Below are 24,570 nucleotides of genomic sequence, written 5' to 3' on the forward strand. Positions count from 1 at the left end.
GATAAAGAAAATGGTTAGTTTGGATTTGTAGATCAGTCAGTGAAAAACGTAAAAAAATACGTTTTTATTGCAGGGTCAAATTCTACCCTTGCTGGGCATCTCGGTCCAGTTCTCAATTAACAGGTATCTTACATCATACAAATCCTCAACTTAACTAGCATTAGTTGCAAGTCAGCAAGAAACTTAAATACTGAGCACAGTTGGCATTCTTCTGACAGTCATGGAACCACAGAGTTTTCAGATGGAAAAGGCCTAGATTGTCTCACCCTATAACATTGTTCTGGTCCACATTTAATTATGTCAGGTAATGAGGCTTCCACGACCTTCCCTAGGAAATTATTCCATTGTCTAATAGGTTGGACTTTTGGGACTTTTCCCCTGAAATGAAACCTAAATTTTCCATTTCTTAATTTCAACAACTTATTCCTAGTTAAATCCCCTGATACTGGAGTTGGAATTGAACTGGCACAACCCTAACAGCACTTGTTGCCAATGGAGCCACCTGGGAAGTCAGAGGGAAACATCATATGTTGTAGGAATGGGATCGGGACTGACATCTTGGGACACTCTGGCCTTCTTTACACTGGAGAAATGCACCAAAATATTCCCACTGATCCAAGCAGGCTGAACAAGGGTAACTGAGAAAAGAAGTTGGCCCTAATGATCAAATGCTGTGCTGACTGTATACCCCACAGAAATCTGGAATCAGTGGCAGTAATTCTGTTCTCAGTTGCAGTGGTGTAAATCCAGAGTAGTTTGCTGACTTCAGGAAGTCTGTTGATTCCACTCATTGTTAATTGCAATGAAGTTATCAATCCCTTTAATTTGAGTAACAGACTCCTGAATCTGGTCCATGAGAGAGTGTACAGCATGTAAATCTGTGCAAAATTTGACCCTAAGCTGATGTGGGAGGGGAAAATCCTCAAGTGATTTGACAAAAGGTGGTTCTTACAAGACAAACACTCTTTTCCACTGAGATCTTATCAAAAATGTGATTAATATAGTATACTGGGTATTTGTCTTAGATATCTACCCCTCTATAAAATAAAAGCTCTGGAATTCAGGTGGGAGTGAATGTTCTTCTTAATGCAAGGTTGCAGCATTTAGAGGTTTGGGGTTTTATGTCGAACCCATGTTTTGTAAGTAGGAAAAGGAACACTGGGAGATATTCCTTGGCTCACTGGAACTCTGCAAGAGAGAGAAAATTACTCTTTTATTATAAGGTTTGCCAAATGATCTCTGAGAAAATGTGATATCATTCATATGCATTGCCAATCTGGAGAGAGACCGCACATCTTGGCAGCCATCTAGAGCTAACATATAATTCCTTTGGGTTGGTATGGGCTTTATCAGAAATAGTTCCACATGCAGTATTTACGTAACTGTGGTGGAGTGTGAGAGTAAACACAGCTGTGGCATTGCCCTAAATATTTCTATTCAATGGGGAATTAAAAGAGAACTTTATCATCGAACTGCAGATAGACATAATTCAGCAGGCGGTGGCCAGTTCAGCCAGGGAGTCAATCAGAGCTACAAAGACTGGACTGCTGGAAACATTTAAGCACTTTAGAGTTTGAGTTTACTAAGTTCATCGATATTTCTTGCTTTTCAGAAAATATGGAAATGTCATGAATCAGCAAATAGCTGTTAACGCAGACCATTTCCCAATAGGATTTGTGAATGTATCGAGTACACACTGTAAGAGACAAGGAGGGATAGGCAGTGAAGCTATAATGCCTTTGACCTCTGAGCACCACAGAAGTGACTTGGTAATGCTCTATGAGGGAAACTTGCATAATGACTAGAGCTGGGTGGAATTTTCAGACAACATTTTTTTCACTGGGAAAAAAACCACATCTGAGTCGACTGAAACATTTTGCAAATTCATGTCTGTTTTGGCTTCTTGTTTTTTGGTCAAAATGAAAAAACAACTTCAGAAATATCGAAATGAATTGTTTTGTTTTTTCAGGCCAGGTTCACAAGGGGATTTAGGCACCGTTCAGAAAAGAGGAGGAGGTGGGTGGGGTGACCTTATAAACTTTAGCCCAGTGGTTAGAGCACTCACCTGGGATGTGGGAGACCCAGGCTTGAATTCCCATTCTGGAGCAAGGACTTGAACCCAGGTGAGTGCCCTAACCCCAGAGCTATTGGCTGCTTTGGGATGGGTCTCAATGTCTCCTGCTGAAGTGGTTCCACTTTGCATAATCATAGAGCTGGAAGGGACTTTGAGAAGTTGTCCAATCCCCTGCACTCATGGCAGGACTAAGTGTTATCAAGACCATTCCTGAGAGGTGTTCGTCTAACCTGCTCTTAAAAATCTCCAATGATGGAGATTTCACAACCTCCCTAGGCAGTTTATTCCAGTGCTTAACCACCCCCTGACATCCTAATATCCAACCTAAACCTCCCTTGCTGCAATTTAAGCCCATTGCTTCTTGTCCAATCCTCGGAGGTTAAGAAAAAACAATTTTTCTCCCTCCTCCTTGTAACAACCTTTCATGTAATTGAAAACTGTTATGTCCCCTCTGTCTTGTCTTTTCCAGACTAAACAAACCCAATATTTTTCAGTCTTCCCTCAGAGGTCATATTTTCTAGACCTTCAGTCATTTTTGTTGCTCTTCTCTGGACTTTCTCCAATCCGTCCATATCTTTCCTGAAATGTGGTGCCCAGAACTGGACACAATACTCCAGTTGAGGCCTAGTCAGCATGGAGTCGAGTGGAAGAATTACTTCTCGTGTCTGGCTTACAACACTCCTGCTAATACATCCCAGAATGTTGTTAGCTTTTTTTGCAACAGTGTTACACTGTTGACTCATATTTAGCTTGTGATCCACTATGACCCTCAGATCCCTTTCCACAGTTCTCCTTCCTAGGCAGTCATTTCCCATTTTGTATGTGTGCAACTGATTGTTCCTTCCTAAATGGAGTACTTTGTATTTGTCCTTATTGAATTTCATCCTGTTTACTTCAGACCATTTCTCCAGTTTGTCCAGATCATTTTGAATTGTGATCCTATCCTCCAAAGCACTTGCCAACCTCTCCCAGCTTGGTATCGTGTTATAAGTGTACTCTCATTGATGAAGATACTGCACAGAACCGTAAGCAGAACTGGTCCCTGCGGGACCCCACTTGTTATGCCCTTGTAGCATGACTGTGAACCACTGATGACTAGTCTCTGGGAACGGTTTTCCAGCCAGTTTTGCATCCACCTTATAGTAGTTCCAGCTAAGTTGCATTTTCCTAGTTTGTTTATGAGCAGGTTATGCGAGACAGTATCAAAAGCTTTACTAATGTCAAGATATACCACGTGTACCACTTACCCACTATCCACAAGGTTTGTTACCCTGTCAAAGAAAGCTATCAGGTTGGTTTGACACAATTTGTTCTTGACAAATCCCTGCTGACTGTTACTTATTACCTTATTTTCTTCTAAATGTTTGCAAATTGATTTGTTAATTATTTACTCCATTATCTTTCCGAGTACAGAAGTTAAGCTGACTGGTCTGTAATTCCCTAGGTTGTCCTTATTTCCCTTTTTATAGATTAGATAATACTTGAACAGTCATTGGGTCAGAGCGAGAACAACACTAATCTGGTGAGTAGGGCATCCACATGGAAAGAAGAACACCTGGGTTCCAGTCACTGCTCCAGTGCAGTGTTTCAAACCTAGGTCTTTCACATCCCACGGGAGTGCCCTAACCACTGGGCTAAAAGTTATTGGGGAGAGCACCTCCTTCTCCTGGTTGGTTGTTTTTTTTTTTTTGAGAAAGGGCTTAGGTACCTAGTGGCTGGAGAGGGTGTAGGGTTGTAAACCTCCCCCTCCTCTACGAATGTAACCCCTCATATTCTTTGCTTTAAAAAAACAAGGGTTAAAAATGCACAGAAACTAAATGAATTTTTTCTGACTTGCTGAAAATTCAGAAAAAATATCAGTTTTGCTTCAACCCAACTATTTCATTTTTATTTTATTTTATTTTTTGAACTGCCAGCAAACCAAAAAAAATCAGTTATTTACACAGCTCTTATAATGACCCTCATTCAGGCTAACTGCAAGATTTTGTCTCTGGACTTCCAGCATAAAATCATGAGTCCTGGCTGATGGAGCAGAAGGAGTAAATAGTTGGTAGCGATAGTAAACTCTCATCTTCTTATGTGAACTGGCCACAAGGACAGTGGTGTGGGGGTGGGGGTGGGGCACTAAACTTGCGTTGTTACTTACCATGCGGAATCATTTCTGTGGATAGAAGGGTTCAGTTGTCATCACTGTCAACACATCATCTTTCCTCAGTTCTGAAATTACTTTAAAAAGCACAGTATATGTTGTTCCATCTTCCTGTCATGTGGTGAAGAGTAATGTAGCCATTTGCAGTTGTTAGTACATCACCATCAAGCTTTGGTGTCTGACAGGCAGTTTACAAGAAACTGGGTGTAATCACCTTTCCTAAAAATAACCCCTATCAAAAAATCATTGACAGATGATACTTTGCAAATTTTTCCATTAAATGTATTGCATGATGCCAAATTGTAACAGCATTTGATTATTTTGATTCAATTAAAGGAATTATTGGGGATAAACCCTCTAAATGCTCATGATGATTAGGATATGAAGAACTAAATTGATGTCTTTTGCCAAGAAACTGAAGGAATCGATTTATATGTTGTTGTATTTGCATCTTGACACAGCTGATGGAAGGGAAAAGGAATATAGCTATTTTAGACATACACTTTAAAGAGATGCAGTCAAGGAAAATACACGGGGGGGGGGGCAAACATAGCAAGTTATATGTTTGTGTGTTTAAAATACCTATTCATTAAAGTCACAGATATCATTCAGGCTGCTAATTCAAAATGGCACGGATTCATACTATCATTTGGAAGTTCTTTATCCATGGGGAATTTAGTTTTAAACCAAACATTGCTGCAAATTAACTTAAAAAGAACCAAACACAAACTTGCCATGAATTTCATTGTAACTGAAAACAGTCTCCCATTACAGTGCTTGCACAATGTTTTGTTTTTTGCACAGTACGTTTGTGGGTTCTTTTAAAGATGTTGTACTGTAACATTTTTGCAAAAAGCATTGTTTGATAAGATCAAGCTGAACATTAACTTTTGTTACAAGGAGCGCTATACAAGTCTTGTTCCAACATAATGCTGCTTCTTAGAAGAATCATTAAAATGGAGGACAGTGTGGTCTAGTGGCGAGAGCACTGGATTCTGTTCCCAGTTTTGTTAGCGGCCTGCTGGGTGACGTTGGGCAAATCACATCAGCTCTCTGTGCCTCAGTTCCTTCGCCAATCTGTGAAATGGGGATAATAATACTTTGTAAAGTGCTTTGAAATCTAGTGATGAAAAGCACTATACAAGAACTAAATATTATTATTTAAAATCTAAGTCTCAGTAGAGCCAGATCTTGTTCCTATTAACCTCAGTCGGATATAGCACATGGATATCAGATTTGGATTAAAAGAAGAAAACAGTTTACAATAGTTATAAACCCACTAGACATGAATGGATAAAGTGATAACCAAAGTCTTCTTTCTTTCTTTCTTTCTTTCTTTCTTTCTTCCATCCATGATCAGATGAGTGAATTTGCAAAAGTGTCATTTTCTTAACAGTTCTGCATGCTTTGGTCAAGATTATTAAAATAGGAATAACGTTAGGGTCTGAAATACATATATATTTAGGAATTTTAAATAAGTGGCTTGATTTTTTTGCAAAAGTGCTGAGCTCCCAACAACTCTCATTGAGAAAAGTAGGAGCGACTAGGTGCTCAGCACTATTGAAAAGAAAAGTTTTTAGGTACCTAAAATACTGATTTGGGAGCCTAACTTTAGTCTCCAGTTTTTTAAAATCTTGGCATTTAGAATGGGATCTGCTGACTTCAGTGACATCCTGTGACAGTCTGTTCTTGCCACTCAGAACTGTAAGCCATTGCATTTCATTCTTGCTGAGACAGAGGTGTGCATTGCTGGAGATTGGATTCTCTCCCGCCCCCGCCCCCCCACCCACGGGTCTATCTTCCTCACCAGCAAACTCCTCGAGACTCTGCCAGTTTAAACCTTGCCTTGCAGGTAAGGATCAGTTAACCCGAGTTCCCCAGAGATGTCTCTCTGCAGTGTCCATTCCCTCTCACTGTGACACTCGCAGAAATTAAGTTCACTGCCTCCAAAGACAGTGTGCGCTCCAGCTGATTAGGTTAGCTGAAGGCTCACACTTACTTCAGTATAAAACAGCACTGAGATGGTTTATAGTAAAACTAGAATAAGTTTATTAAATAAAAACCAGCAATGTAAGGAAGAGAAAAAGAGACCGGTATGGTTACAAACAAAACAAAACATGGTTTCTAGTGACTAAATCTTAATTTTAACACGTTACAATCTTTGCCTAAATAGTTTTCTTTCTTATATCAAGTTACGATCTCTAGCTCTCCACGCTAGGGGATCCAACTTTCAGAGGGTACTGTACACTATGTCCCCTAAGTTTTTGCTCCCCTTATATTTCCCAAAGTCCACTGTCTTTGCCTCAAGAGCCAGGAAGGATTCCTGGGGTGCAGATTCTGTCCCTTGGCATGATCACTAAACTATCTTCTCCATTGAGGGATAGCTCAGTGGTTTGAGCATTGGCCTGCTAAACCCAGGGTTGTGAGTTCAATCCTTGAGGGGGCCATTTGGGGCAAAAATTGGGGATTCATCCTGCTTTGAGCAGGGGGTTGGACTAGATGACCTCCTGAGGTCCCTTCCAACCGTGGTATTCTGTGATTGCTTGTTAGCTTGATGGCTATATTTACCTTATATGTAAATGTATTTTCATTGTCCTTTGCATGTGACCAAGCCAGTCAGGCCGGTACAACAATATTCCTTCATCTGGGGCAGGCTGGGTTTATGCACTGCCTCCCAAACACATTTTAAGAACATATTTCCAGCTTTCCTTATACACAACTCACACATACATCATACAATGATTTTTAAGACCAGCATGTCACCAATTTACATATACCTTACATGACACCTTTTAGATACGCTCATTACTTCCAACACACTGTCATAACATGTGTCAGGCCTGACATGAATTACAGTATGGTGGGCCCAGTTGGCATTGAGGGACTTGCAGGACCACACACCCACCCCTTCTCGCTCCCCATTCCCCCAAAAAAGTGTAATGATTGCTGTTAACCCTATAGTGCTAACTCAGCTATGGGAAAGTAAGTTGGATTCTGCTCTGACTTGTACATCAGCAGAATTGTTAACTAAGCTCCAAATTTCAGGATATTTGTAATGATGTATGTATGAGTATTACCTTATTGCCTGGCAGCCCCAAACAAGGAGAGGGCCTCCACTGTACTAGGCACTGTACACACAGAAATAGAAACAGACTGGCCTTTCACAAAAGAGCTTACAGCAATGAGGTTCAAACCAGGAAGTATACAGCTTGACTCTCTGATCTCAGGTAATGAATTTACAAAGATGGAATTTAGGCGAGGAAGTCTTATTATTTGTATTATAAATAGCAAATACAATATGGAGTCACAGAGACAATAAATATGGATGCCCACAGTGCCATTTTCACACACTCTTGTCACAGCTGGGCCACGCTTTAACTTATTTTGGTTCTGATAGTGGGGCATAAAAAGTGGCCTACAAAGTTAACTGAAAAATGTGTGCGCACACACAGTACCCCACCACTTCATATCTAAGGCTCTGTCCACCCTGGAAGCAGAGCTGTATGAGAGACAGCCCACATTGAAAGCAGTTGTTGCTAGTAATGTTTTTGGCACTGTTCCCATGACCAGCGTGGAGAGGATATTTCTCTTTTGCTAGAAAACTCTGTTAAACTGTACTTTGAAACTACAGGTGGCAACCCACATCATGGTTTGTGGGGCATGGTTCTCAGGAAAAAGTACCCGTCTACATGCTAGTCAGGGAAACCATAACAGGACGCTGCTAGCAAGAACCATTGTTTGATATGGTTATAACTAACACATTCCCATTCTGTGTGAACAGGGTCTAAAGGGAGCATTCAGAACATTTGTTGTTTTACTTCCCACGAAATCTGAATCAGTGCAGGCTGCTGGCTCTGCTTAATGGTGACCTCAAACTCACAATGGAACTCTGTTTAAGCCACATTATATATGATCAGTTGATGGGGGGTTTATTTCTTTGTTGCACTGTTCTGTACGGCTTATAACAGGTGTATTGATCAATGCAGGAAACTCTGTAATACTGGAAAAAGAAGGGAGTTGCCTAACCCTTATCGATACATTCTAGTCTCCATCAGGGTTTTATGGTGGGCATCATGTCATGAGCATAATGCTTGCTGGGTCATCGGATCAGGCAGGAGGTAATGATCACAACAGGGTGGAAATTCATGGGACCTGAAAAACAAGAAGATATGTTTTAAGTAACAAATGAATGTCCCTTCTAACTCGCCACTCCGTGCTTGGAACTCCCACTGAAGTTCCAAGTATGGGACAGGGTCTAGCACTGCAAGTCACCTTTAAGGATCAGTATTTCAAAGGAGCAACAACTACTAACCTCACCAGAGCTGAAATCCTTAACGTGAATGCTATTAAATTAAACAATGGTAAAGGTAAGTTTAGTTTAAGACCTTGCTGATGTCCTTTTAACTCAATTGCTTTATTGTAAAACAGCTTAGTATATTTAGTCAATTAGTTACCCCAAGTTTTGGGGAGCAAAAGTAATATTTTCCCTCCCATTTTTCTAGGCTTCTTGAAGTCCATTCCCCTGATGCCAAGCACACTGTGGTTCTAAGGAGTAAGGATTCAGCCACAGCCCAGGCCTGGTTCAATGCTATCCACTCCAGTGTGAGTGACCTTATTTCCAGGGTGATTTCAGAGGTGAAAGACCAGCTGGGTAAAACTGGGATCGCTGGAAGTCGAGAGATTAGGCATCTAGGCTGGCTTGCAGAAAAGGTAATGAACATATTTTCTTTTTCATTTCAAAGCTCTCTGTATGTCTGGAAGTAGAGGCTGAATCAGATATTTGTTTTTATTTAGCTTTTACAAAGGCCTCTGATTGTGCCTGCTCTGACCTGTGGTATCTTATCTAACACAGTGGTTCCCAGAATCTCTGCTTCTGCAGACCGTTTAGTAACCAGCTCCTCTTAGGGGCTTGCCTCCCATCCCAACCTTTCTGTCTCCCACTGCTTGGCTCTCAAATGTTAAAATCTGCATACACCTTTGAAGACCTTTGGTGGTCCATGGGCCGCAGTTTGAGAACCTTTGATGTAGTGAGAAGAAAATCCAGGCACGCACAGGAACAGATCCAACATTATTTCAGTGTCAGAGCTCCAGAAATCAACTTTACGCTCTAAGAGCTTGTGTGCTCTGACTGGTTCCACTAGCAGTGCTGGGATATTGATTTACAGTGTCCTTAAAAAGACACACGATTTCCTCAGCAGCACGTGTGATGTATTAGTGCCTCATAATGAGGCAAAGGATGCAAAAAATTTTCAGATACCTTTCCCAGCTCCATCCAAGGTTAGAAAAGTCAGCAGAAGTCCATGATGGTTAACCCTGCTGTTTATTTTAAGGTGAAGCTCACCCTGTAGAGAGCCAGACTGAGGCCTATATATCACACAACATTTTGGGTTGAATTTCATCATAATAGAATAGGGCCCTTTCTTAGAACTGCTGAACCTCATTAATGAATTTTAATGTTGAAATTTACAGTTCGCAGCTTTGGGCTTGACAGGGGAGCCTCCCTTTTCCCCACTCCTTTTTGTAAGCTCTTTGAACACAGAATATGTTTGGCTATTCTGTATATCCGAATCATCTCCCCGAAGAAGAGGCAAAACACCAATACTTATTGGGCATGAAAAGTTTTATTATCATCTGTGAGTATGTAGCCCCATTTTGAAGGCATACACCTCTATGTGCTAGGCCTGTATTCTTCAGAACAGGAGATTGTCTCCCAATCCTAGTTGAATGTAGCTGTTCTGCATTAGAACATTTACACACCTTGCAGTGGTCTATCGATAGGCTTAAAGTGAATATGCATGTTAAAGATGAGCAGGTTACAAGGTCACTTTAAAGCATCATATTTTGCATGCTCCCAGAGTACATTGCAGAGTGCCTTTCAAGCATTTGTGATCAGCATCACCACATAATAGGATTAAAATAAAGGAGAGTTGTGAAATTGCAGACAGTTCCCTAGCAGTACAGCAGGTGTGCAGTAGAGCACACTGTGGACACGTGCTAGCATTTAAATAAAGAAGAGATGAGCACCCATTCTGAAAATACACTGACGTTTTATGCAGTAACACTGACACAAAATAGCTTCCATGTTCCACCCGAAAGTGGGGGCTGCATTGCACTGGTGGGCAATTGATTTCTCTTGTGATTGAATCCATTTGCGAATCCTTCAGGATCAAAGGTGCTGTGTAAATGCAGCTTGTTCTTATTCTCATTAAAATGATTACTGAGTGTATATTTTCATAAACCGAACCCAGTGTTTCCTCATTCAGTAAGGAAAAGCATCTGCCGTCTGGCCTCTTCCTCGCAGTCACCATATAATCTTACATAATTACATGCGGTCCTCTTGCTTTCTTCATGTCATGTGATGGGGTGTCCACCCTCCACAAGCTCTGGGCAGGTTAATGTGGGTCAGGAGGGGCCCGTTCTTTAGATGCTGCACCTTGAGGGGAACCAGGGACTGAGGGGGCCTAATGGTAGATGACGTCCAGCTGAGGGAGGAGCTGGGAGAGCTAGGAGGTGAGAGCAGGAAGAGGTGGCAGGGATGAGGTCTGCAGTCACTCTCTAGAGGGAAAGGGAGTTGACCAGGGACAAGGAGGAGAGTAAGCTGTGGGGTCCTGCCCTGGATTCGGGAGACTTACAAGAGACCTAGAGGAGTGAAATAGCCATGGAGAGCCAAAGAAACTCCAGGGGTAAACCCGGAGATAGAGAGGTGGGGTAGGAAAGAGCCTAGGGGGAAAGAGCAACAGGGTCTGAGACTGAACAGACAGAGATTACTAGTCATCAGGTCCTCCCGGGCTGGAACCCAGAGTAGCAGGTGAGCCCAGGTTCTCTTACCAGCCACTGGCAAAGTGGCACAGGACCTGGAGTTGGAACAGAAGACTGCCTGAGACGGCATATGGATAGTTGTCTGATGGGACCTTTCTTGCCCTTTTAGGGAGGGGTCTAGGTAGTGACCTTGGCCAGTGGGCCAAGTCATGAAGAGAAAGAACCCTGAGTCACAGAGAGAGGTCGGCATGAGTAGCAGATGGAAGGGGGCGCCAGATGGGGCAAGAACTATTTCCCAGATCTAACCACAAGGAGGTGCTCCTGCAGTGAGCGGAACCCCTTCACGTGGCTCAAAATCTTGCATCAAATGTTAGTGTTCATTGTGGACCGGCACCAAAATGGCAACATTTGCATTGACTTTAATGGGGCCAGGATTTGGCTGTGTGTACTGATTTCTGTATCTTTAGAATAGCTAAAATGAAGAATTAGCATTGATAGATTTTAAGAGGTGTTGTCTTTGAAAAGTAAACATGTTTTCACACCAACCTATCCACTCAGCTGTGTACAGTAGTAATGGTGAGAAGTCAAAAATCTTCTAACCACTTTATTGTGGGAGCCCATTTAGAAGGGGAAATAAAGGGTATGTACAATATAAAGTAAATCAGCTTGGTTTTATTTTGTCACCGGGATGCAAGCTGCAGATCCCTGTTTTCAGAAAGCTGACCTGGAAGGTGAGGGCACCATGGTGCAGGCTTCCTACAATCCCAGTCAGGAGTAGGTTGGTGAAACCAGAAAGTGGGAGGCGTCAGGGTACCTGGACGAGGAGCTGAATTCAGCACATACCCTGGGCACCCTCTCTGACAGAATTACTCCTGTGGAGCCCTGGTCAGAACTTAAAGCTATTTCCAGCCGGTTAAAGTGCCTTGGGGAGGCCAGCAGCAGTACTATCTGTCCTTCCATGAAAGGGAATCCCCTCTCTGTTTCAATTGCCACTTGTCCATGGGGGGAGGAAACACAACATGGTGTTCCCACATGATCAAATGAAGCCCATTAGTTACATTATGTGTACCTGACTCATCTCAGTGTTTTTTTTTCTGCTTTCCTTACATTTGTGACAGGTCTGTAACTTTTCCGTGGACCCTTGTGGGAAGAAATCTGAGCTCTCTTTAGGAAAGCTCTCTTTAGTCTATAACCATTGAGAGCATTTATGACACCACTTTATAATTTGTAGCAAATCCTCATATTGTGGTTAGCATTCACTATGACATTAATCATGATGAATTTTTCTGGTGGTTTGTAGGGATGTAAAATGTAATCCCATTGAAATGCCAATGCGATTGCTGGGGTTGTTCTACACTTGCACTAGAGTATTTCGTGTCCGTGCACGGAATTTAGCTTTTAACTTCAGCCTTTCTTTTACTGTAAATAATAGAGGCATTAGAAATCCTGGCTTAGGTAGGGCAATATTAAAATAAGTAGGTGGACATCTAGGGTGCTACATCTAATTACACACTGCCAGAATTCTTCTGGGACCACTGCAGCCACTTATCAAAAAGCCAATCCTGAATCTTTCATCTCTGGCATGAATTTTCCACTCCAAAGGCATGTCTCTGCTCAGTGCTGAACAGTAGGGGTTTTAGGTGCACTTTAATAGATATAGTTGATCTTTTGAAACACTGCTGCAAAGGATTTTGGGACACATTTAGGAACTAAAGTCACTCACGGCAGACTCCAGGCTTTTTGGAAGAAAAGCAGCCAGACACAATGGTTACAGAGGTGCCCATCCCAATTTTTCCTGCACTTGACTGTATTGGGAGAATGGGTTCTGAAACATACCACATTGGCTTAAGGATTTATTAGTCAGACATTCTTTATGCTTTTCTGGTATTAACTCCAATATCAAGTATCAGCTTGCAAGGAAGTGTATACATTACCCAGTATGTAAGTTTCTACCCTCTCATTTTTTTCTTTAATCAGTCAGATCCAGGGGATTAGCAAGTATAGTGAGCAGGAGGGTACGGTGATGGTTAGTCCTTACAGTCCCTCTCCTTTTTCATGCCCCTTATTGAGAGCCTTTTAGTGGCAGAATAATACATAAAAGAAATTCCTACCTGGGGGGACCTTTACACACATACTAGATGTGATTATACTAGAGGGACACTTTTAATAATGTCATTGCCATATTTCCATTTTGTCCCTCCATTTTGTACCAGAGCTCTGTGTCCATTGTCTTTCAGTAGCATTAAAATTTGCACCCCTGTTTTTTTCCCCAGGTGTCCATACTTCTGACTTTGCCTGCCTTGAGAGCTGTGCTTTTAAGCTCATGTTCAGAATTGAAATGAGTTGTTTATTTTCAGGTATTCTGATGGGGCTCAACACCACTGTGAAAGGGACTGTCTTTGATTCTTTCTGCATCAGGTGCCATTACTTGATGGGTATTTGGGGAAGTGCTTGTTTAGACAGGTGTGTCTTACCAGGTGTTCAGCGGCTGGTGAGATTTGAGCTCAGTTTGTTCTGAAGAAGCCTGTGCCATTGTTACATTTCAGGGCAACTGCACCTCTCTACCCTCTCTATTGTCCAGCAAGGGTACCCACTATAAGTTTTTTGGGTCCCTAGTTGTCTTTTGAGTTGAGACCCGTGTATCTCTCCCTTCTAACCAAAAGACAATATCCTTAAGCAGGCTTGCTTCACATCTCTGCTTCAAGATAGTACACAGTGTTATTGCCGCAGTTTATAAGTTATTGCACAGTTCTTTCTAAGCATGCACCTTTTATTCTTAAGGTATAAGCATGACAGAGAAAACATATTAAAAATAATAAAAGAACCTATGTGCATGCTAATAAGCTTACCAGAGATCACCCCAACTGCAACATGGGCTTTGGGAGGAGCAGTTCTTCAACCCCCACCCAGGGGTTTTTCTGCAGGTTCAAGTTCATCACACCCTTTCCTCCAAACAAGAACAATCCATGACTGGTTTCAGAGTAACAGCTGTGTTAGTCTATATTTGCAAAAAGAAAAGGAGTACTTGTGGCACCTTAGAGACTAACCAATTTATTTGAGCATAAGCTTTCGTGAGCTACAGCTCACTTCATCGGATGCATACTGTGGAAAATACAGAAGATGTTTGTTTTTATACACACAAATCATGAAAAAATGGGTGTTTATCACTACAAAAGGTTTTTTCTCCCTCCACCCCACTCTCCTGCTGGTAATAGCTTATGTAAAGTGATCACTCTCCTTACAATGTGTATGATAATCAAGGTGGGCCATTTCCAGCACAAATCCAGGGTTTAACAAGAACGTCTGAGGAAGGGGTTGGGGGAGTAGGAAAACAAGGGTTAGGTTACCTTGCATAATGACTTAGCCACTCCCAGTCTCTATTCAAGCCTAAGTTAATTGTATCCAATTTGCAAATTAATTCCAATTCAGCAGTCTCTCGCTGGAGTCTGGATTTGAAGTTTTTCTTCAATATCGCAATTTGTAATATCGCAACTTTCATGTCTGTAATCGCGTGACCAGAGAGATTGAAGTGTTCTCCGACTGGTTTATGAATGTTGTAATTGTTGACAACTGATTTGTGTCCATTTATTCTTTTATGTAGAGACTGTCCAGTTTGACCAATGTACATGGCAGAGGGGCATTGCTGGCACATGATGGCATTGGTGGATGTGCAGGTGAACGAGCCTCTGATAGTGTGGCTGATGTTATTAGGCCCTGTGGTGGTGTCCCCTGAATAGATATGTGGGCACCGTTGGCAATGGGCTTTGTTGCAAGGATAGGTTCCTGGGTTAGTGGTTCTGTTGTGTGGTATGTGGTTGCTGGTGAGTATTTGCTTCAGGTTGGGGGGCTGTCTGTAAGCAAGGACTGGCCTGTCTCCCAAGATTTGTGAGGGTGTTGGGTCATCCTTCAGGATAGGTTGTAGATCCTTAATAATGCGTTGGAGGGGTTTTAGTTGGGGGCTGAAGGTGACGGCTAGTGGCGTTCTGTTATTTTCTTTGTTAGGCCTGTCCTGTAGTAGGTGACTTCTGGGAACTCTTCTGGCTCTATCAATCTGTTTCTTCACTTCCGCAGGTGGGTCTTGTAGTTGTAAGAATGCTTGATAGAGATCTTGTAGGTGTTTGTCTCTGTCTGAGGGGTTGGAGCAAATGCGGTTGTATCGCAGAGCTTGGCTGTAGACAATGGATCGTGTGGTGTGGTCAGGGTGAAAGCTGGAGGCATGTAGGTAGGAATAGCGGTCGGTAGGTTTCCGGTATAGGGTGGTGTTTATGTGACCATTGTTTATTACCACTGTAGTGTCCAGGAAGTGGATCTCTTGTGTGGACTGGACCAGGCTGAGGTTGATGGTGGGATGGAAATTGTTGAAATCATGGTGGAATTCCTCAAGAGCTTCTTTTCCATGGGTCCAGATGATGAAGATGTCATCAATATAGTGCAAGTAGAGTAGGGGCGTTAGGGGACGAGAGCTGAGGAAGCGTTGTTCTAAGTCAGCCATAAAAATGTTGGCATACTGTGTGCCACAAGTACTCCTTTTCTTTTTGCGAATCCATGACTCTGTCAGTCACTAATTTATGCAGTTTGGCTCCTTGAAGAGACTGAATAGGTAATCAGTCAGACAGTGGGTCTCTGCTCAAAGTGTAGCTCCAAAAGGATGGACTTGAGGTGCGTCATTTGTATTCCCCTCATCCCCAACTATGTCCTAGGAAATCCACTTCACACGTAGTGTCCCCCAAAAGTCTTTGAAGTTCCTAATATGCCCCAGTGATTGCGTTAATCCTGCCTTCCTCTTAAAGAAATTCTGTAGAATCCCACAATAGTACACAGCCTTTTGCATTTTCAATACAATGGTTTTCCCCACTATTTAAACTTAATTCCATAAGGTTTATCCAGAATATTATCATATCTGTCACATCCATAATTGTGATTCCTCCACTCAATGCTATTTCCCCTACCACCACAAGGTAAAATATAGACTCTTCCAGCAGGGCATAGCAAGCATGCTAGAACCTTAGAGAGAGATGGTTCTAGGGTAAAGGAGTTCTTGCCTATTTAGAGCTTTAAAGAAGATGAAGAACTTGAACAAGTCCCAGAATTTGATTGGATAAGACCCTGGTGTGATGTACTCATGCCAGCCAGGTCTGCTTAGGGTGGTGGCCTTTGCATACAGCCAATAGTTGCAGCTTTTGGATGACCTCTTGGTTCAGCCTGGTGGAACTAGTTGCAATAATCCAGTCTTGCATGTGTCCCTATTGCTAGGTTTGCACTGGATGGAGGTGGCCAGTGATTTTCTTTCCACTAGAAGTTAGCACAAGTATCTCAGCACATGAAGAGACTGAGTGTTATTTATTGTATGTAGCTGATATTTACAGTCTTCTGGTCTAAAATGTTGTCTATGTTTATGTCAGTAATTCCACCCTTAGATAAAGCAAGAATTGAAGGGAAAAATGGTTTGGTATGGAAGGGCTTAGTCTGTAAAGAAATGTGGATAGTTACAAAAAACCTGAAGATACCACCGCTGAAAGCAGGATGTGAGCTCAAGCAAGAGAAAATTCATTGTTTTAGCTACCAGATTAAGCAGTCTCACTCAGAAGATCTGGAGTGAGCTCCGTCAAGATGAAGGGAACTGGAACCTCAATCCTGCTCCATTAAAGTAAATGGGAGTTTTGCCACTGAATTAAATGACAGTAATATCAGATCCTAGGGGATGAGGTAAGGAAATTGGACAGGCCTGGATTGCATGTGTGTATGTACATTGGTCCCATCTGTTTGTCAATGGCCACCTTCTCTTACCTGTGTTCCTGAGTGGTATTCTCCTGTCAATCATGCAAGCAAAGGGATGCTTATGGTAGTTTGATTCAGTGTGGGAAGAACAGAATAGTGGAGTATGGGGCAAAATCCATCTCTTGCAGTGGAGAGCTATACCGCATAGGAAATTGTGACTTAACAGTTTGTATCTCAACAAAAGCTGAACAGAATTTCCTGGGGGGAAAGCCTTTTCTATGCTGAAAGGTTTAGCTGGTATATCTATACAGTTATACCAGAAAACAGTGCTTTTGGCAGTATAGCTTATTCTGGTTTGGCAAGCAAAATAACTTTTTGCAATCACACTTTTTTTCCTGCTGGTTTTATTGCATCTACACCAGGACTTTTGCTGGCATAGCAGTGTCTTTAAAAAATCACACCTCTAATTGACATAGCTATGCTGGCAAAACTTATAAATGCAGACCTAGAAAATGCATTTTTGTAGCCTGGGGGCATCAAACATCCAATGCCTCTTGCAAACTATAGAAGTGTTTAATGCTTCTCAAAGAAGAGGTCTCAAGAATCCTTTGTCATAGCATGCATTAGGCAACTTAAATGTAAGAGTTGCTAGCAGGTCCCCGATAATATTAATAATGTTTGAAACGAAAAAAAGGAGAAGATTCTCGCACTGGATCTTGACTCCAGTATTTGGCACATGTTAACAGAACTCTGCCTAGAGCAGGCAGATTATTGTTGTCAAAATCCAGTGACTGGATGTGAGAGGAGAACATACCCAAACGAGGAAAAGGAGAAGAAGTCACCTAACTGGCAAAGTGAATTGGAATTATTTTTCAGTGTATGATATCTCCAAAATGAAAAGTGTGCTAATATATTCTAGAACATTCAGACTCCTCTGCAGTCAGATAACCATATCACTGTACTGGAATTAAGATATGTGAGATGTCCTTTATCGCAGCTGTCTCCTTCAGTACTGGACTGGAGAGTGCTGTGTTATCTGTTTTCCTGTTTTCTCTTATCCTTTGGAATGAAGCATAACACTCTGGTTGTGAAACGTGCAAGCTGTGCAAACAAGATTTAGTCAAATGGCACAAAAGTTACTGCGAGCCCATTTTTGGACTTCAAATGAAAACATTTCCATGTTCCATTTGCTTTGCATTTATTTACACTCTGGTTAGTGAAACAAGCAGGCAGCAGCAGAATTGATAGTTCCTCTACTCCTTGATTGTGGTCACGGATTTTCAGTACTGACTTGGTAAATTTTAAAGAACAAAAGGGGAGCTTCAGTGAAAATATGATACCATTTTTGAGATCTTGGAATAACCATGATATTAAAAAAGCATGAAATGTGTTTGAAAAAAACACCCTTAATGTAGTTAAAACAATTTTATGTAACCTAAAATAATCTATTTAGGTACTTTGGTTTAACTACCTTCATTTATTCAGCCATCTAATGCCAGAGAGGATAAGCTAAGAAACCATTAGAATAGAAAGTTAATATATGGTATTGTGGTTGTACCCCCCTACATTTTGACTAATCAGTTCTTTAAGCAGCCCCATTTTACAGATGGTACACAGAGGTGAAGGGACTTAAGTGAGGTCACACTAGGAACCAGTGGTACATTCAGGAATAAAATCCAGGCTCCTGATTCCCAACTCATTGCTCTAGTCACTAGAAAGCACTGTGGTGTTTTTCATTTATGCCAAAGTGACCTTTGACTTCTAATATGCCATAATTCCTCTAACCAATCAGCATGCTTTACGCCTGGATAAATGATATGCTGTCTATTTTAGAGTTTTCTATTGATCCTATCTCTATAACATCTAAGTGCTTCCCAAAAAAGTTTGCAGAACATGCAAAGTGCACTTTATCACATCACTGTCATAGAAGACTTGGGTATATTGCTGAATTTGTTTTAATTATCATTTGTGTCCATTTATTCTCTTCCATGCATCTGGTGAAAATGTTATCAAAGGGGAAGGTCATGTCATACGCCCTTGAAGATGGTCAGTGGACAAACCCCATCTATAATGACCTCATTGCAGCATTATACACTCTCCCTATCACCTCAACGATAAAACTCCTGCTACTTATCTCACAAAAATGGAAAAATCCTATATATTTCCCCAACAAGAATCTGATTTTTAAATCCTGGCTGGATCACTTATTTTTGAACACTTGTATAAGAACAGGGAGAGCTCTGCTGTTGCCCCATTTTGCTTGACTTTGTAGCTTATTAACTCCAGAACTTGGTTGTTTGCTTCGTAAAACAGAACAGCACAGTGCTCAATTACATAAACAGACTGCATTATCTGGGATAATGACCAGTCTCTGCTTATGAAAGACGTAAACCTGAAGTAACATGAAGAGTAATTTCCTCTCCTAGATTCAATGGCGTTCCTTCCTAGAACAGATGTATCCACACTGATGAAGCAGTGTTGAGAAGATCAGATTTTGGTAGTTTTTCGTTTACCTGATTGATGAATATATTTAGAGAAACTGACTCCAGTTTCCACAGTATGCATCCGATGAAGTGAGCTGTAGCTCACGAAAGCTCATGCTCAAATAAATTGGTTAGTCTCTAAGGTGCCACAAGTACTCCTTTTCTTTTTGCGAATACAGACTAACACGGCTGTTACTCTGAAACCTGACTCCAGAATGAGCAGACATTAAGCACACTGTCAGGACTCTCTCCTTCATTTGGGCAACACATATGGTATCCTTACCATGCTTGTGCCTATCATTTATTTAGCTAAATGATGATAAAAGCTAAACCAAATAGTGAAGTGATAAGTAGCAGAGGGTAAATAGAGGGATAATGGGGGAAGATGGATATGAATGGCATGATTAATATTTTTAAAAAATGGACAGGAAGGTGAGTGAATGGAAGAGATGAGGGGAAAAGAGGAATAGAAATTCAAAGGCCTGATTTTTAAAGTTGGCCTCCATTTTTGCAAGTAGAGTTTTGTTCTCAAAGATAATTGCACCGACATATTTGTTCCTGCAGTTGATTCTGGGCACATCTAGGCTCACAATAGATGTTTTGGGCACAGGTGAGTAGTTAAATGCCTTGCAAGTGCAAAATGGCAGGCTGAGTTTAAAAATCAGACCCTACATATCCCCAACAGCACTTTTCACAAGGGTTACATAATTAGTCCCAGTGCCCTAGTGAAATTCCAGTAGAGGTAATTACCTTATGTATGCTCTGAGTTCTCCCTATGGCTTCATTTACAGCAATAGTCTTCATTCCTGTCCTAAAATATTGCACATTGGTGGTACTGTTGCTTCAGACCCAGAGGAGGCTGCATTTCACTGGTGGGCAACATTATTCCAGGGTTATGTCATTTGTGATACTTTGCTTAATTATACACTTTCCAGACCAGGAGACATATGATCTTTAATATGTCTCTTGTATGAATGCATGCAGATGCACACAGAATTTGCAGGGACATTTAGTAAAAATTAAAAGGCAGTCTGGCCTTCTGAATATATACTTAAAGTTGTGAACAAACCAAGTATTTATTTTGAAAGAGGAAATTGTGACCCGTCGCTTGGAGAGAGCACAGCAGTGGAAACGGGTGCAGAGAACTGCCAGAAGGAAACTGGGTATCTCTCTGCCTCTGCAGGAATCTTAGGAGAAGTGTTCCTTCTAATTCCACATTCACTCTCATCCTCTGGAGCTGTAGCATATAGCTCCCTTTATTAAACTGCTGCTAACGGTTTCTGTGCATATCACAGTGCCTAGTGCAGGGGTTCTCTCAACAACTCTGGCCTCTCTGACAATTTTTCCTAAAATACTTCATTAACTTTCAGAAAAAACATAAATATGCACATATACATGTCCAAATCATTGTAATTTATTTATGTAAGGGTTTTTTTTAAATCAATAATACAAACAATGTACAGTAGTTTCTATTCTTTACTGGACCTAAACAGAATAGAAAAAAAAGTAAAATGCTTTGCATGTTCTTGTCTTTTGTGGTGGTTTTTTTTAAAGACTTGCTAGCTAGTAAGTCTGCTGGTATGAAAAGTGATGTTTGTATGTTTGTTAATATCATTTTTCACAGCAGCAGACTTGCTAGCTAGCTGGGAGGCAGTGAAAAGTGATATTAACAAACATACAAATATCACTTTTCACAGCAAACTTACAAAGCCCTGGCAAGCTGGGGGACAAATTAAGCCCTGGATGGGGAGGTGGGTAGTGAGGCAGCGGGGGCTAGGGCAATGCATGAGGGGCTGGAGAAAGCAGTGGGGCCAGAGGCGATGGGCTAGGGGAGGCAGTGGGTCCAGGCCGAAGTCCTGTGGCCCTTGACCAGAGCCTGCCACCCCATGAGAACCTGCCACCCCAGGACTGAAGCCTGAGCTCCACTGGGCCCAGGAAGGTAGGGGACTCTTACCAGCTGCCTGCTCCTCCAGTGTTTCTGGCTGCAGAGGTTGGCAGGGCCCAACCCCTGCTGGCGGCTCCGGGGGAAGGGCCGCTGCTCCCCTATTCTCCCCTCCCCCCAATCACTGCCGAGGAGCCTGTGGCCGCAAGCAAAGCCCTGGGTGGCCGCATTTGAGAAATGCTGGCCTAGTGCAACCTGACTGATGCTTCTAGGCATTACTGAAATATAAATGTTCAGTAATATCACTTGGCTGAAGCAAGGTCTGTGCTTCATCCCTGGGACCACACTCATCACAGATAGGTCTGTGGTGCCCAGTCTTGTGTACCTTACCCACATGAAGCACAGATCAGAGTAATTTTCAGAAATGGCTTAAGCCCTGTCCTCACTAAAAGAGAGCCACTTTAACTAAGCTGTTTTCAACAGCGTTCCTATCTGAGTATCCTATCCCTTTGCTGAGCTCCGATCAATAAGTGTTACCAAATGTACAGTCACTAATTTATCACATAATGCAGACTCAAGTTTAAAAAAGTGTGATGTAAACTGTTAACCACAGTACCTGTGTTGCTTCTCTAAAACATTTTAAAGTGTGTTAGAGATGGGGCACGCTTGTTGACTGACGAATATGCATCTAGATCAAAGCATGGCTCTCCCAGTTTGCTGCCTTATATAGCTTACTTGACTCTCCTGCCTTATGTAGCAAAGGCCCTCAACTGCTGCTTTGCTGAGCTATTTTTGCCTGAGTGTACTTGCTTATGCTATTCTCAGTCCCTCCATGTCAGACAGTCTTCACTGTGGCATGTTCCCTGCCTCAGTGACAGTGAGGGTCAGAGCAGATCTTTACTCTGAGCCTGGGTTTAGGACCACCTCACAGGAGAACTCTCCGTAATTCTCTGCCTCCAGATGGCGCACACAATGGCTCCCTTTGGAGCAGAGTTTTCACTGGGTTGTAGAAAAATGTCTTTGTTTCTTGATTTGAGGGAGAAAAGTCTTAAAGCCAAACTGCTAAACTTTAAAAAAAAAAAAAAAAAATCGCTTTGGCTTTCTGAGGAGAAGCATCCCCATCCCAATCCCCCAACTTTGGAAATGTTGGACAAAGAGTAGTCTTCCCTCCCGCCCCCACCCTCCTCACACACACAGTCACCAGGGAAGCTCTTGCACCAAAGGCAAAGCTCCCAGCTGGTGTCTGGGTGAAGTACATACCAAGACAGAAAGCAGGCGCCCAACTTGCATGCGGACAGTGTCCATGCTGAGATAATTGAGCAGGTCACAGAGAAACCAGGCTGCCAGCTTGTGCATTGGTGAGGGCCGTGCCAAGATGATTAAGGAGGCTGCATGGACGCTCCCTTCACTGAGACCAAGACAGAATCAGTGGAATAGAGCTGGTGGTAAGTTCTTCAAAGCCTCCCCCAGGCACGGAACCCCTATTGCAACCGCTTGCAGAGCAAGCAGCAAAGTTCACTGTAATCTTGGGGGAAGGCAAGTTCCCTCCATAGCAACTAAACAGAAGGACCACAGTTCTGATCCTGTCTGGCAATTATGTTTCTATGGTCACCTAAAAATTGATGCAATATTAGAGGCTGCTTTTAAAAACTGTGTCCTTAACACCAGAAGTGGTGTGCCTGGACCTGTTGGGGGTATGGGCCTAATCCAGCTTCCATTGATGTAAATGGCACTTTGACCATTCAACTTCAGTGGGCATTGGATCAGGGCTCTGGCCAGTCTGCCACTGCACACACCAGTTATATTGCTCAGATGCTGTTTCTGGCTGACAACACCTGCCATGTAGGTGTAAACAGGTGGGTGTGCCAAGCATGCTCCCAGAAGCACTATGCATGCTTTGTCCTTCACAGGCATAGTGCCTCCCTCCACCTTTGCTGGGGTCGGGGGCTACAGTTGCTAGAGGCCATCTCCCAGCACTACATTGGCTCTCGGAGAAACCGTTCGGTCCAAAGTGTCTGTTTTGCCAAACAAGAGTTGACATGGAAAATAACAGATTTTTTAAAAAATACCCTGCAAAGAAACTAAAGTTTGCTTGCTGGAGTGATTGGATTGACCTTTAGGAAAATATGAGAGTAAAAAATATAATGGTGAGGGAAAAATTGCATGCACTATAATTTTCAGAATGGCAAGACATTAATTCAATGCAGACTCTACAAAATCAGTCTAATTTTAGCCATCAACCTCTGCTTATATAATATTCCCCTAAAGCTATTAACTCCAGGCTTTTACCCTGTTATTGCATCTTCTAAAAGGAAAATACCTTAATACCATGAGAGCTCTAACAAAAATGTGCCATTAGACAATTATACTCCAACAAAACTTTGGAGACAGTGTGGCAGTATTTCTTTCTTAACCTAATTGTTCTGCTAACATTTTCAATGCTCCTGGTCACAATGGAAGGTGAGAACATGGCAGTGGCATATGCAAAATAATATATTGTGGGATACTGGTCACAGGGACCTTCTGCAGCAAGAACAGGTTAGTTCTGTGTGAAATTTTCATAAAGGACTGCAGTTGAAAGGAATCCATTAGTTGAAAAGTTAACTTATATCCTGCACTCCCCACAACCAGTACTAGTGTCTGCTTATTTTAGTTATTTGTTTTATGATAGGAAACACGGACAGAAGAGCTTTAACTCAATTCCCCCTTCTCTCCCCAAATTCTTCAACCTTATAGGCTGATTTCTTGCTGCAAAGTTATCCTGCTCATTTGGAGCAGTAATGAGTTATATTAATTCCCCCAAAGTGTTGTTACTTTTTCTCCCCTCCTGCTTAAGCACTCCGCTGTCTTTACTGTAACATAAATAAAAGCTTTAGCGAAAGACTGAAAAACAAATTGATAACGATGGAGCCTCCTTGTCTTCTCCAAGGGGTTTCCTCTTCTCAGTTTTTAATGAGGCCCATATTAGTTGTCATTCTTACCTTTCCTAATAAATAGTTTGAAATAAAAGCTTTTAATATGTGCAGCATAATTTGTGCCAAGCTGCTGACCTTTGCTTTTGATAAGACTGCATTTGAGGCTCAGTCCCAAGACCAAACATATTGTTGGATCAATCATGTTGATTTTTGGCTCTGATAGTTACATGCAGCTAATGAGTTGTATGGTGTACACATTAACCTCAGACCTGACTGTGCGGATGCCAAGCACGTAGCAAAATCACACTGGGGCTTCAAAGAGACGCACTGTGCCGGCATCTTAATAGAAGTGTGCAATTAAAAACAGTAGTACATGTCACTGGTTCACTGCTTGTGGGAGTAGAATGTAATCAAGGGAGGAAAAACAAGCCATCTTCTGTCTGTTTAAAAAAAATCTCTGCATCATAAAGGTGCTTTATGAACTGTGAAATAGAGATTAAAGCCTGAACATTTAAACAGTAAGGTAATGATTTTACTACCAAAGGGGAAGCTGCTTTGGGGAACAGCCACTGAATAATACATTTAAGGCT

At 42.0% G+C, this 24,570-nt stretch overlaps 1 protein-coding gene across 1 annotated transcript in view; it reads left to right on the forward strand.

Moving 5' to 3' along the window:
* The window catches only part of SNTB1 (syntrophin beta 1), a 184,458-nt gene that overhangs the window by 102,592 nt on the left and 57,296 nt on the right, over positions 1-24,570 (forward strand). Inside the window, exon 3 of the mRNA XM_073330230.2 lies at positions 8,726-8,933. Within this exon, the coding sequence (XP_073186331.1) occupies positions 8,726-8,933 (208 nt within the window). The remainder of the gene's footprint in view (positions 1-8,725; positions 8,934-24,570) is intronic.

This window comes from Lepidochelys kempii, chromosome 2 (assembly GCF_965140285.1).
Source record: "Lepidochelys kempii isolate rLepKem1 chromosome 2, rLepKem1.hap1, whole genome shotgun sequence".
In the NCBI taxonomy this organism is placed as follows: domain Eukaryota; kingdom Metazoa; phylum Chordata; order Testudines; family Cheloniidae; genus Lepidochelys; species Lepidochelys kempii.